This window comes from Poecile atricapillus, chromosome 1, assembly GCF_030490865.1.
Source record: "Poecile atricapillus isolate bPoeAtr1 chromosome 1, bPoeAtr1.hap1, whole genome shotgun sequence".
In the NCBI taxonomy this organism is placed as follows: domain Eukaryota; kingdom Metazoa; phylum Chordata; class Aves; order Passeriformes; family Paridae; genus Poecile; species Poecile atricapillus.
Window position 1 is genome coordinate 151,766,268 of NC_081249.1, and position 14,217 is coordinate 151,780,484.

A 14,217-nucleotide genomic window follows, 5' to 3' on the forward strand; every position below is an offset into this window, starting at 1 on the left:
TGGAGGCTCGCCGAGCCTCCGTCTACGCAGGCAGTCAGCCGGCCTGCCCCGGGAGGAGGGCCCGTCGAGGGGAGGCGGCCAAGCGGTAGCGGTAGCAGCGGAGGAGCCGGCGGCCTGCGCAGCCCAGGGTGGCCGTGCGAGCGGGCTCCTTAACGCTGCGCTTGCCGGCTGTCGCCCACCTCCCTGTCAGTGTTACCGCCCCCGGCCTGCGAGCAACATGAGAGTAGTGGCTTTAATCAGGTAACGCGCTGACGGAGCGCCTATGTGAGCGAGCGAGGGGCGTCTCGCAGGCGGAGAGATGGCGCGGGGAGAAGCCCTGCCCGCCCGGGGGTCGCGCTCCACCCAGCGCCACCCGGAGACCCGCCCGGCCCTTTCCGCCCGGCCTTCCCGCCCATGCGTTTCCTGCTGCCCCTGCCCCTGGCTTGGCCGCTGGTTCCCGGCCGGGTGCCGGCTCTGCTGTGGCCCGGGACTGGCCACCTCCGAGTGCCGCGGTGGACCGGTCCCTGCCTACGCGTGGGGAGAGACCGGGACGGTTTCTCCTCTGGTCCTTCCCGTGCTACCGAAGAGTTCAAGAATAACCGGTGTCTTTTTAAGATTAAATAAGAAAAACAAAAAAACCACCCCCACAACCAACCAACCCGCACCCCCCCGAAAAACAACCAACCAACCAAAAGAAAACAACACCTACAGTTAGTTTCCCTAGTCGCTTGCTCTCCGGTGTCCCGGGTTCTGCCGTCCGCAGCGCGGCGAGAGCCGGAGCCGCCCGGGCCGCCGGCAGCGCCTTCGCCGGGGGCGCCGAGCGTGTGCCGCGTGTCCTGCTCTAAAAACGGGGTTCTGCTCATTTGCAGTTCAATAGCCAGGTGCTTTTGCTTTCCAAGTACCTTAAGCTCTATCAGGACAGATTTCCTCAACTCTTAACGGTAGATTTTTGTTCTGTGTTTTTTGCAAGAGATTAAATTTTGCCAGTTTTAAAATGATGAAGATAGCTCGTTTAAATCTTTGGAGTTGGACACAGACGTGTTAGTCGGGGGTTGCTGTGTTTGCCATCCTCCCCACCCCCTTATGTTTTTTATAAGTTTCTTTGTTAGTTGGTACAGTTCTTGAAAGTTGGTTGTTTTTTTGTTGTTTTTTTTTTTAGAAACGAATATTTTCTAATAAGGACATGTATGTGTTTTTTCTTGAAGAAACAGTAGTTAATTTAAAAAGAACAAGCTAGAAAACCTCTAAATGGAGAAGAATTGTGCAGATATGAACTGTGTATTTTTATTTTTGGGTGCAGTAGCTATTTGCTTAAGCCTAAACATTTAATGTATTAAATTCTCTCAGGGAATGTCTAATATCAAATCTTGTTGAAACTGTGGTTTGGCCCATAACAATTGCAAATCATTCCAAACATCATGCAGAGGAAAAAATACAGGAAATGTCTGTTTTTCAAGATTTGCTCACATACAGTGTAGGGAAAATCAGCTTCAATTTTTGTATTTTATTTTGTAGATAAGAGTTTGTCTTTCAGGATTATTTACTTTTGATATTCTCTAAGCAGAGGAATGTGTTAAAAGGCAGGATGGAATAAAATCCTATAAACAGGTTTCTAACACAATTGCTATTTTAATGGTCTATTTTACAAGGATGGATTTAGTTTCAGGAATAGTTTTAAGAAGAGTTTTAAAGAGACATCAAAGTGTCTGAAGTCTTTGTAACAAAGCTAGCCAAAGATCAGAGGGGGGAAAAAAAGTATTTGAAAAGTGCTTCTTACTTTTGCAAAGGTCAGGATTATGTATGGAACTACTTTATCCTGGTTTTTTTGGGTTTGTTTTTTTTTTTTCCTTATAGAATGTTGGCCACACTAAAACTTGATAGTCCTGTTTAAGTTGGTATTTATGGGGTAAATCCTGCATTTTGTTTTGTGCTAAATCATAGACATGTTAAAGCCAGTCTTCAACCTGAAATACGATGTTTTTCAACTCTTTAAAATTCTTCTAGAATTTTCTTAACTTTAAGTGGTTATACTTGTCTACAGAAAGGAATTTTGCTTGGAAGTCTTTTATAGGTTCATATCTTCACAGTTACCCAGGTTTTTTTCTTCTGGTATTTTGTTTATAAGCCTGCCTGTTAACATATTTGCAGAACCCTGACTGGCCTCACTTCTACAAAAAGGCCTTGTGATTTTTTTTTTTTTTTCTATGCTGGGAATTGAGAGTGGTCCCCAGGCTATCTCAGTACTTGCCTTCATCTCTTTTCTGTGGACTGTGCTGAGTCCACCTTCCTCCCATAGCATGGGCTGTCTGGTTTCATTGGTCTTAACCACAGAGTATTTTACATTTAGTTTGGAAGGTGTTGTAGGTGGGCACCATTTCGTTTGTTTCTTGGTACTGTTATTTTTTAGGGCTGTGGTAAATAATACAGAGAATAAATAACAGGACAGTAGCATGTGCTTCAGTGGCCTACTAACTGGTGGTCCCCTGTAAGCAATATGGACATCAATATGCATCTTAAAATGTCTTTATGTATATATACACATATAAATTAATTGAAAGGATGAATAGATTTATTCCAGTGACATTTTAGGTTTTGATTTCGATTTTTTAAAATATTAGAATGCTACAAGCAGCATAGGCAATTTTCTATTATCATATAATTGTTTTTCTGAAGTGGTGTTTTTAGGTAAAATCAGCACTATTGGGAGACTTATTTTCTTAGCATAAAGTCATTCAGAAAGAAAAGAATCTTTGTCTCATGACACTGTCAAACCTGGAAGTTCAAATTATGAAGTGAATACTCTCTGCATATTCAAGCTATCAAGAACAGTGTCCAAAATTAATGAATGTATGGGCGTTTTTAAATTTTTTTTTGTGTCTGTATATAGATAAGAAGAAAGTTGCTGGTATTCATTAGAAGAGTGTTAGGTAGCAGGAATCTATTTTTATTACATTATTTTTAAATTGGAATCTATCCAATGATATGGAGCAGGAATCTATCATACTTATATTTACTTTTAAGCACTGAAAGAGAAGCAACTGCTTTATGAAAATCTGTTAAATACGAAAGGATGCCATGTTTTACACTATTTCTACTTCAGGTTTGAACTACACAGCAAATTAAAGATAGCATACAGAATTTTTGCATGGATAAAAGAGAAATTGAGAGGAGTAGCTAAAGGGTTACATTCCTGTAGGGCACTTTCAAGCTCTTGCGTAGAGGGCTAGATAAAAGGAGGAGCTTAGTGCTGGAAATTATGAAGAAGTTTGTTTCAAAATCACAGAATCATTTAGTTTGGAAAAGACCTCCAAGATTATCAAGTCCAACATTTGACTGATCACCACTTGTCAGTTGGTGATTATCAAATCAGTATCATGTCCAGTCATTTCTTGGACATCTCCAGGAGTGGCAATTGCACCACCTTCCTGGGCAGCCCATTCAAATGCTTGACAACCCTTCCCATGAAGAAGTTCTTCCTGATGTCCCACTTGAACTTCCCCTGGTGCAGCTTGAGGCCATTTCCTCTTGTTCTTCACTTGTTTTCTGGGAGAAGAGGCCAAGCCTCACATTTTTTCCAGCTCCCCTTCGGGTAGAAATAGTAATAGTGTGACCACAAAGAACACAATGGTCTGTTGTAGCAAGGAGTGCACATGTTCTCCTGTGCATGTCTCAGTGATTCTAAAACAAAATGCAGTTTTACAGAACTTGTATAGATCTCTGTTGCAGTTCCTGCCATGGTTTTTGTGCCTTGGCATTTAAAGATGATGCATAGAATCTTCACCTGCCGTTGTAGTTTGAGGGTCATGAGTCTGAACATTGATCTTATAAGCAGTGTGTATTCTAGAGCACCCTTATTGTTGATTGTAATTTTTATTTTTCTATTGATTAAAATATACAGAGATACTTTTTCAGTTACAACAAGAGGACAGGATGCTTTCCTCACTGATAGTGGAAAATGTTCCTGTAGGTATTGAATGAATGTCAAAACTAATTGTATCCTCTGTGTTGGAGTGTCATCTCTTGGCCTCAAACAAGAATATAGTTATGTTTGCTTTTATATTTTTTTTACTTTCAGTAATCATTTTTATTTGCAGTTAAATACAGTGAAAAATTCATATGTTCAATGCTGTGTCAACTGAAACTACTGCCTGTAATAATTAAAGTTTTTGAGAATGGGAAGCATGTTCAAAATACTGAAAGTTTAGGCAACATAGCTCATTTAGGAGAAATGTTATTCCTAACATAGGATCAATGAGGTTGGAGAAGACCCCTAAGATATTGGGTCCTGTCATTAACCTAACACTGCCAAGTCCACCAATAAAATACTTCCCTAGGCACCACTTCTACATGACAGGTAGTTTAAAAGGATTACTAATCCTGGCAACTCACTGGAGCAGATTTGGGGTTTTTGATCCAAGTTAACTAGTAATGAGTGCAGAGTAATTTGTCCCTGGAGTAAAAGACAGTCTTTGAAGAGATTCCAGTGGCTCTTCTTCATGTAACATCTCACATTAATAGTAAGATACAAAACTGGTTATGTGCTTTATGGTTACTGTTTTTAGGTACTATACGTACGTAGTAAATGTATGATGCGATCATTCTTTTTTTACTTTTACTATTTTACAGCTCTTCATATTTCAAAACTTTATAAACAGCCCTGATAATACTAATTTTTGAACAGTCAAAAGTTAGAAGAGGCTAAAACTATTAGCTGTACTTTAATTGCCGCTATTTTCTTTTTCTTACAGTGGTGGGAAGGACAGTTGTTATAATATGATGCAGTGTGTTGCTGCTGGGCATCAGATTGTTGCTCTGGCCAATTTAAGACCTGCTGAAAATACAGGTATGAAAGCCACATTTCTTACAGCAAATGTTTTAAAAATATATATTAGAAGAAACAGAATCACAACCATGCCTGAATTAAGTTCCTTTATGTGTTTTTATCTAGTTTTGCTTATTGAAGGTCAATACAGAAACTTATAAGAGGTAGAAAAAAGAAAATGTTATGGAGATGTATTAAATGTATTTTTTCCTTAAAGGGAAAAAAAGCCCATAAGAAGCTCTCAGTTAAGAAAAAGGCTTACACAATGTGAAAATGAGAATATTGATATTCTGGTGGTAAACAAAGGGGTTGTGTGAGTTCAGTAGCACAAATGCTAAAAGGTGATAGATGATGCTATCAACCAAAACTAGAGCTGTACTTCTAGAAATGTTCTAAAATGGTGCTAAACTAAATGCTGTAAACCATTCCAGCTGCCAAAAACATGTCATTGTGCTGCTGCTCATCCATTTTTATCTTTGTGTGTCTTTCTCCATTATTCTAACCCAACTGCATTGAGGAACTGATGTGGGTTGGAATTGACCTTGATGCATGTATTTTTTCCTTCCTTTTAGGTTGGAATGATTTTTTGATCAGTTCCTCACAGTCTCCACTTTATTTCTATGAAAAAGGATGGGAGAAACTCAGGTAGTCAGTGGTGAGGTGAGAGGGTGAGCTAAGTATTTGTGTATTGGATTAAAGCACAAGTTGAAGTGAGACTGGAAAAGCAAGTAAGTTGTTTCCAATTGGTAGGGGAGAACGCTAAAGTATGTTAACTAGGTTCACTGTTCAACATATGTTAAGCAATTAAGTATGGTATTTGGTAACTGTGTAGTAGGAGGGTACACAGAAAGGGAAGGAAGAAGGGAGCTGCCATCCCAAATGAGTCACAGGCAGAACTGGCAAATGCTAGGAGAGTATAGGAAAAATCTATTTTCTGGGTAGCTAGAACATAATAATCTCTAATCTTGTTGAAATATGTTGTCTTCAAACTAATTTATCCACATCAGAAATGTGGAATATTGTCATTAAAATCATAAAATGCTCTCTTTAAGTGTTGTAGCTGGAAATTTTATAGAAAGTTAATTGAGGTGCTTCAGGCAATAGTGGATTCTATGCCATTCTTTTTCTTTTATCTTATACCTTATATCTGTTGCCTGGAGAGTCTCAGTTAATATAGAAACTGTGTATTCTAAGCAGAATATCACTTAAAGATTTTGTCACGTTCATGTATGTTGAAATCACTGAATTTTCCTTTAAATCTACTCTTCTGTTCTGGTTGGTTAGTTGTGATAAGGGGTTTAGATTTGCCTGTTTTGTGCAGAGCCGTATCTGTTGTATGGCATCAAAGGTGACTGACCTAACTCTTACATCACAAATTCATTATCTTGGTCAGTTACGGATTTTTTCTCTGCAAGATGTGCTATGCAGGTATACAGCAGAAATGCTTGATGTCCTATGTAAATTAACAGAAGTCCCAGAGTTACAAATTAGCATTAAAACAGTGAACAGTGTTAGCTTGTAATAAAGTGGAGATTTCACCAATAATGATTTATTACTTTATCAATCTCTTTGAAATATCATCTGAAAAAAAGTTATATGTAAAGGGTTTATTGTATTGTTTGAGATATAATTCTGATTCAAGATAACTGCATTTTAGCTGCTTTTTCCTTATCTGCTAGCTACAAGCTACTTGTAAGAAAACTTGGGTAATTTATTTCTCATGATTAAGGAAATAGCTTTTTGTTTATTTAACAATGTCAAAATTATAGTGGTCTACTTTTACTCTACCTAAGCAGAGATTGTCTCATTTCATGATGATGATGATAACAATTTTAACAGTGAAGTTTTTGTAACTTTTGACAACCTATTGCTTGTTCTCAGTGTTGCAGTGCATTACAAATTTCTTGATCTGAGTATGTTGAAATACATCTGAGTTTGTGCCTCTGACCTGTGTTCCTATTAAAATTACCATGTGAATAGAAGCAGAATTGGAGATTTTTTGGATGAAGCAGGAAGAAGGAAAGACACCACAATTTGCAAATAGGCAGCATGTTTGTGACAGATGTCTTCCTCTCCATACGTCTGTTGGGTGGAGAAATCTATTTTTTTCCTTTCCATGTTTATAGTGGTGTTGTCACCAAACATCTGTTTGTGAACTGAAAAATATTAACATTTAGATTTTCTCAGTGCTTTGTAGCATTATGATTATCTGTAATTGTTGCAGCAATGTACCTAATATGATTGTTTCTTAATTGTGGCAGGGCAGACTGATGAATTGGACAGCTATATGTATCAGACAGTAGGACACCATGCCATTGACCTATATGCTGATGCATTGGATTTGCCACTCTATCGTGGTTTTATAAAAGGTACCAGTGTAAATACTGGAAGAGTGTATACTGCATGCCAGGAAGATGAGGTTGAAGACCTTTACCAGCTCATGAAACTTGTTAAGGTATGCCGATTGAAAACAATTATGTAGTTTGGGATAATTATATTGCTTAACTCATATATGGATTTAAGGAAATGATCCACTTAGGTATTTAAGGAAAGCTTTAAGAAAAAACTGAAACACTTTTGCAGGTTTTATTTCTATTCCTTTATTTTTCCTTGCACTGTAAACATATAGCATAACTATATTCCTTTTACCCCAATGTAAATCACACTTATTAATCCTCATTTCAAGCCAAAACATTTTTCCTAGATAATGAAAACACCTGTAATAGGTACTTGGAATGTACAACAAAAAACATAATTGTGACAATCATCTATAAATAGAATATTTAGGTTATTTTGCACTTGTAATAGTGTATTGCTTGATTACTGTAATGAGAGATCTTTTGGATTTTATGCATTTATCAATGTATGGAAACTAATGTCTAGACATTTCCATTTGGGTTTACTTATGATATGTAAACCAGAATCTGTTGTTTGTATGTTGCGGATCATTTTCCAAGTATTACAGAACATTTTACAATGATAGTTTTGATTCTGGCTGCCCTGTGATTATATTCTAGTACATGACATAGTAGCAATAACGTATGTCAATTCTTTTTAGCTATAAAATCAATTAAAGAGAGACGATGAGCGCACTTTCTAAACCACTTAAAATTTATTCCATGTTCTTTTTCAAAGTCTTTCACTATAGTACTTTATTTCTACCAGTATTAAATCAGATCTCTTTGAAATAAATAGAAAACCTCCTGTTGACTCTAGAGGTTTTCCAGTGTTTGAATAAATATGCTATATCCATTCCAGCTAATTATGTTGATTACTGCAGTGCACAGTACTAAAACCAATACAATGTTCAGAAAATCATAATTGCTATTTTAAGGAAAGTAAATATGTGATTTTATTGACCAAACTGGTATAGACTGCTTAATGAAGCTTCAGATAAAGGTGTTTGTAGTCTTCATGTCAGGTATTGAACATTTTCTAGTTTCCTTTCCTTCATTAAAATGAGAATTCAGATTCATGAACCTAAATACTTCAGGCTTTATTCTGTATTTAGTTAAAAAAAATCAAATTCCAGATAAGACCTAAGAATGTGGTTTGAACGCAGAGTACTTCCTGACCCATCTTTGAGTCAAATGTTGCATCTTCTAAACATTTTTGGTGAGGAAATCCTGTTCTTCTAATGTAATATCAAGGTCATAGACCTGTGTTGGAGTATGAGACTACAGAACAGGAGAACAGTGCATGTAGGCGGTACAACTTCGAGTTGTGCTGGGGAGGTTGAGGTTGGATATTAGGAAACATTTCTTTTCTGAAAGGGGTATCAAGCATTGGAACAGGCTGCTCAGGGAAATGGCTGAGTCACTGTCTCTGGAGGTGTTCAGAAGTTGTGTAGACTAGGTGCCTAGGGACATGGTTTAGTAGTGGACTTGGCAGTGTTAGGTTAATGGTTGGACTCAATGATTTCAAGGCCTTTTGCAACCTAAATGATTCTGTGATTATGCTCTACAGCTTTACAGAGGTTTTAAATGGAATGTGCATATCCTGCAGTACAGGAATCAAAAGAAATATGATACAGCAGTTTTCAATTATTTTTGAACCACAATAGTATTAGAAATTAGAAGGACTGATATCTACTGTCTCTTAAAGCTGCATGCTAACAGCTTTCTGCTGCTGGGTAAGGTAATAAATTACTGATCAATTTAATTAAAAATGGGAAAATTAGTGGCAATTAAGATGATACTTCCTCTACGGTTCTTGCTGTCTTTGGAGGAATGGATCCCTGACATAAATTATTGCTAGTGTTAAATCTTGACAACTTCTGCATTGGAAGTTTGTACATTATAATTATAACTATAGCTGAAAGAGATGTTATCATGTTGTCTGGAATTAAATATCTGTTTCTTTCCTATACAGAAATATTAAGCCCACTGTATGATATCTTGAAGTCATAAATATTAACAATATATTGCCTTTATGTTAGACTTTATATAACAATGTCTTTACAGTCCAGCCTAGCTATGAAATTCTAATACAAAAGTTTCAGGAAGTGTCTTGCATGTTTTGATGAATAATTGCAAAATTATGAGGGGAAATAAACTATAGCAACTGTGGTATTTTAGTTTTAAGAAACTACTAACTTTTTTTCTGTGTGTTAGCAGTAACTTTGAAAGCTTTCAAGTTTTATTTTTTTCACATTTTTTAATAACTGCTGTTTAGTAGCTTTACTATTTAAGACTTAATTGCTGAGGATTTTGCTTTAGGAGGTTTTTTCCCCAGGTGTTAATAGTTTTGAGCAGAGAAGTCAATTTGCATTCTCTTGAAGGGAGGGGATGAGTTCTGTGGAAGCCTTGTCAAAACCAGCTTTAAGTGACTGTAATTTTAAAACACTGGTCAAATAACATAGCTCTTCTTTTCTGTCAATGGTTTGGGGCCAAGACTACAGGAAAGGTGTGTCTAAATCAAAATCACATAGTGTACCTGACTTTCCATTGGTGAAGAATGCTGCTATTTCAAGTACTTATTTAGTAAAGAAATTTAAACAAAACACTTTTTAAAAAACTGTATAAATTTGGAAGTATGCAATATTTTTAAAAACGGTGTTATGAGAACAAGATTTCTAAAGAGTTAAATATTCTCTCAGAGTTCTTGGGAAAACCCAGGACAAGAGTCCTGTTCTAGTTCATGTGACTCAATGCGTGATACTGATTATCAATGACTGCAAACCTATCAATTTTGTCACAAACCCAGGTGATTGATAGGTATAAAGGAAAATTATATCTATTTTTAGTTGCCTAATGCCATGTTTTAGATTCTGTGTTTTTTATATATTGTGAAACAGAGTATTTATATGATGTCTAAATGTATTTTACTATGCAGCCTTCACCTGATAGTAGAATATTTATTTCATGAGACATGTAAATCCTGATCTCTAAAGAATAATTTCATCTCCTTGCAATGTTACTGACTAGGGATTACTGCTATCCTTGTTTGTCCGTGTTTGTTACTGTCCGTATTGGAGATTTTCCCCAGCCAAGCCTGTGAGCACTAGAGTTTCTTAGTTACCTGAATTATCTTTTAGGGGTTTTATAATTCTGCTGTCTTTGAAATGTGGTGAAAAACTATTTCTCTTCCTCTAGTGGCAAAAAAGACTGAAGCATGAAGGCATTTTTGTGAAACTTTCATACGACGTTTCAATTTAGGCAATATTTAACTGTTTTGTCTCCTTTTCAATGTAATTAGGATCTTGTTCAAATAATACAGTGATGTTTTATGCAAGCACATACAGAAGTGGTATTAGATGCATTAATTTTGGATTGTTTTCTGTATCTCATGGAACTATGGCTAAACTTTTGTTTAAAGCAGTAATCGTAGCAGCTTCCAAACTAAACAGACTGATGCAAGATATTTTATTTTCAGTAGACAATTCTGTCCTCTTGCAAATTCTTTGCCTTATCTACTCCATAAATCTTTGCCTTTGTTTGGTAAGTTTCCATTGCTGAAGGAATTTGTAGAATTTTTGAACTAGGTAAAAATGTCTTTCTTCTAGCTCTTCTTTTTCAAATTTTTGATGACATGCTTAATTACTTTTTGTTTATTTAGTATTTAAAAAATTTATTCTTTGTGTAGTTTTATATCTCCCCATGTTTATTATAAATCATGCAAGTGGATTTTTAGTGGGTTTTCAGTTTTAACATATTATTTCTGTCAGTCCTTTTCGTTGTGCTCTTTGTAGATTTAGAATTCACAAGCTTTCAAAAAAAAAAAGGAGTTCACTTGAAATAAATTTAAATATTGTCTCTCAGGACTGAAGAAATTAGTTATGAAATCATTCATTGATCATATTCTGAAAAATAAATATTAATGTTGGATATATAGGATGTATGAAACACTTGAATAATTGCAGGCTTTGGTTGTGGCACTGTTTCATTTTATCAGTGATGTGGAAGAAAAGGAAGGAGATCTATTCTCTAAAATATTGTCGCATTCTGGAACAGCGATCTTACAACAATCAGTCACTAATAATAAGTAACCTTTTTTAGTTACAGAAATAAAGAGATTAATAATGCAGTATGACTCCTGTATTTAATAATTACTTTTTAAGAACAGGATCATGATTTTTTTTAATGGTCCCAGTCTAATGTTTAGTGAAGACAGAAAGCGTTCCTCTCTGAGAGTTAAAATTACAATAGTGATGCCATTTTAGATTTTATTTAAGATATTTAATCTCAGACTAAATACTTGATCAGTGTGGGTTCAGGTGGAATAGAAGTAACCGGTCCTATCAGTATTCAGTGAAACTACCTTCAGATTTCTTCAGAAAACAGTTCTTCAGGGTTTGAGATGAATGGATGAAATATATCATATCTGGCCTTCAGATAGGGATTAATTCCCTCATGGAACGTTAAACTTTCAGTTGCTTGATGTTGCTAATAGTCTTCCATGATAAGGAAATGGTCTTTCTTTTACCCTTCTCCAGAATTCTGCTGCTGGGCCAATGGGTGAAAAGAATTCTCAGATTCAGTGTGATTGCTGATTCTCTGTGTCTTTTGTACAAAGATTTAGGTGCTATTACAGGGAAAAATACATGAATAAATGTAACGTGGCATTTTATCACAGCATTGCTTCATTGTTTTCTGTGACAAAACAGATTTTGAAGAAACTGTAAAGCATATAGGAATAATCACTTGGTTTTTAGATGTCTGGTATACATGGCTTCAGTTGTAGTATGTACATGGTAAAGACAAGTGGTGTATTCTTAACTCATACAAATAAGGTTTGTAGAATTTCTTAGGACTCTTAAAGAGGCCAAATAATTATTAGCTGTAGAATCCTGATTTACGTGAAGAATCTGTAATCCAAGGTCCTCAGCATGCTCTTCACCAAATTACTTTTGTACTTCTTGAGTTCAGACAAAGTAGGTACCTTTCCCCTCTCGCGGGATTCAGAGAGTTCAGAAGTGTGCAGGAGAATCCTGTTCTAGTAATCTCCCATATTTTCATTAAAGAAAATCTGGTCTTTTCCCTGTTGTGATTTGAATTATCTGTAGATACATGGATTAATTCTTCAGAGTTGTATTTCTCAACATTTTGGAGAAAGATTAAAATATGAAGAGATGCTTTTCCTTATGCTGAATTTCTGAAATTATCCCTCCTCTGTAATTTTTTTAACTACATTGTGATTATTTCAAATCACTGTGCCCTTGATATATTGATGGATTACCTTTATATCTAATTCATTAATTACAATACAGAATATTTGTATGGCAAGTGAAATTTTACCATAAGTTATTGGAAACAAATTGTAAAAAATCTTCTACTCCCAGTTGAGGGAAACTGTTATAGATACAACAATGGAAATTATTGACTGGGCCTTTCAGTAGTCATATAGATTTGATGAACATTTAGAAACCACATCTCATAGCACAGTTCTTTTTGTCTTTAGACAAATGCAAGTTAAATAGGACCTTTTAGAAATTGTATAAAGAAGTTGCCTGCGCTGACAAGAAATAAATAACTGTGCTTCTTGATAAAATAAGAATTATTTTTTTTTGAGAGAAAATATTTGCTGTGTTTTTTAATAGACTTGGTTCCTCCACCTTTTATAATGAGTAAATTTTTATCTGCAAGGACTTGGATTTTCCCTTTGCCCTCATCGTGTTAAGTGATTGCATTACTTAATCAACTTGGTATTTTTCTTTTAATTAATTTTGGATTGGAGTTCCGTAGCTTCCCCCACCTCAGGAATGACCATTGCCATTAGCAGTAAATAAGAGTGTGAATGAAGGGAAGAGGGTAAGAAGTAATTGCATAGTTGGGAGTGATTTAAGCAGTGTAAAAATAATTATGTATCTTGTTTCATTCAGAGCACAGGGTTTATTTAGTTGTTGGGGGGGTGGTTATATGAATTTTAAAATGAGATGGGAATAAGGAAATTTTTTTAATCAACAGGATGCCTGGAATTCTGTGTGTCTCATCTGACCACTTCAGGCAGGGTCAGGAATTTTTTTTTTTTTTAGAAGGGGATCTTTTGCAATATCTTTGAGGTAGTTTCTTACTGTGAGAAATGTTGAGCATTATGTAAACAAAAAAGTCACTGTATTTCTCCTTGTTAGGTGTGTGGAGTTGTTTCCACTCACGCCCTGTCTTGTTGTGTTAATATTGAATAAGTAGAGACAGTCAGGCTGGTGGTAAAAGATGGTAAGCAACCCTGAGGGCTTGTTCTGGTCAGCTTGAAACCTCTGATTGCCAGGTTTTCCTAATTTCCCATTTCCAGGGCATCTCTAGTGTGACCTTGCCCGCTGAATATGATGTTCTGGGTTGCAAGATTCTCACATGCATTTGGGAATGGGCAGCCAGGCATTGTTTACAGGACGCCAAATGAACCGTGCACTCGCAGCAAGTTTGATAAACACACATTTCCTCCTTTTATCAGTGAGATTGCAGAATGTAAAGTATGAGTTTCCAGTTTTACTCATTCCCTTCAGACCTTTTCCTGTTTAAAAACTGAATCTCACTAATTGGATGATGATACATCCTTAGATTTTGTTTTGCTTTTATTGTTATTGTTGTTTGAATTCAACTTACTGGTCACTGACATTTGTTTCAGTGCCTACCTTGACCAAGTTTGATAGACTTGCAGATAAAAGCTTTTCATTTGTTCAACACAGAAGAAGGTTCATCCCTATAAATGTAAAGTGAATGCTAATTAACAGTAATGACTTCTAATCACTTTGCTTTTATACTCCTTTAGGAGCACAGCTATTATCCAATGCAGTTAAGTGAAATGCTTGTATATGAATCAACAATGCTGTATTTCTTCTCGCAGCTATTGCTCATAATCAAGCTTTGAATAAATTACGATAGTAAAATTGGTTTTAATGTGTTCTATTGCATAGGGAGAAAGAAACCTTAAATATCTTGTTAAATATCTTGAATATTTAGAGAGTTATCTAGTAACAT

General features: G+C 36.1%; 1 protein-coding gene across 4 annotated transcripts in view; it reads left to right on the plus strand.

The window, feature by feature from the left end:
* Nucleotides 1-42: 42 nt before the first annotated feature.
* The window catches only part of DPH6 (diphthamine biosynthesis 6), a 195,303-nt gene continuing 181,128 nt past the window's right edge, over nt 43-14,217 (plus strand). For 2 of the 4 annotated variants that reach the window (XM_058827198.1, XM_058827189.1), the window contains exons 1-3: nt 44-240; nt 4,728-4,822; nt 7,063-7,256. In XM_058827198.1, coding sequence (XP_058683181.1) covers nt 218-240; nt 4,728-4,822; nt 7,063-7,256 — 312 coding nt within the window. In that variant the 5' untranslated portion in view covers nt 44-217. Of the gene's footprint in view, nt 241-4,724; nt 4,823-7,062; nt 7,257-14,217 lie in introns of those variants that run through there. The other 2 variants (XM_058827208.1, XM_058827217.1) reach the window with 2 other exon arrangements.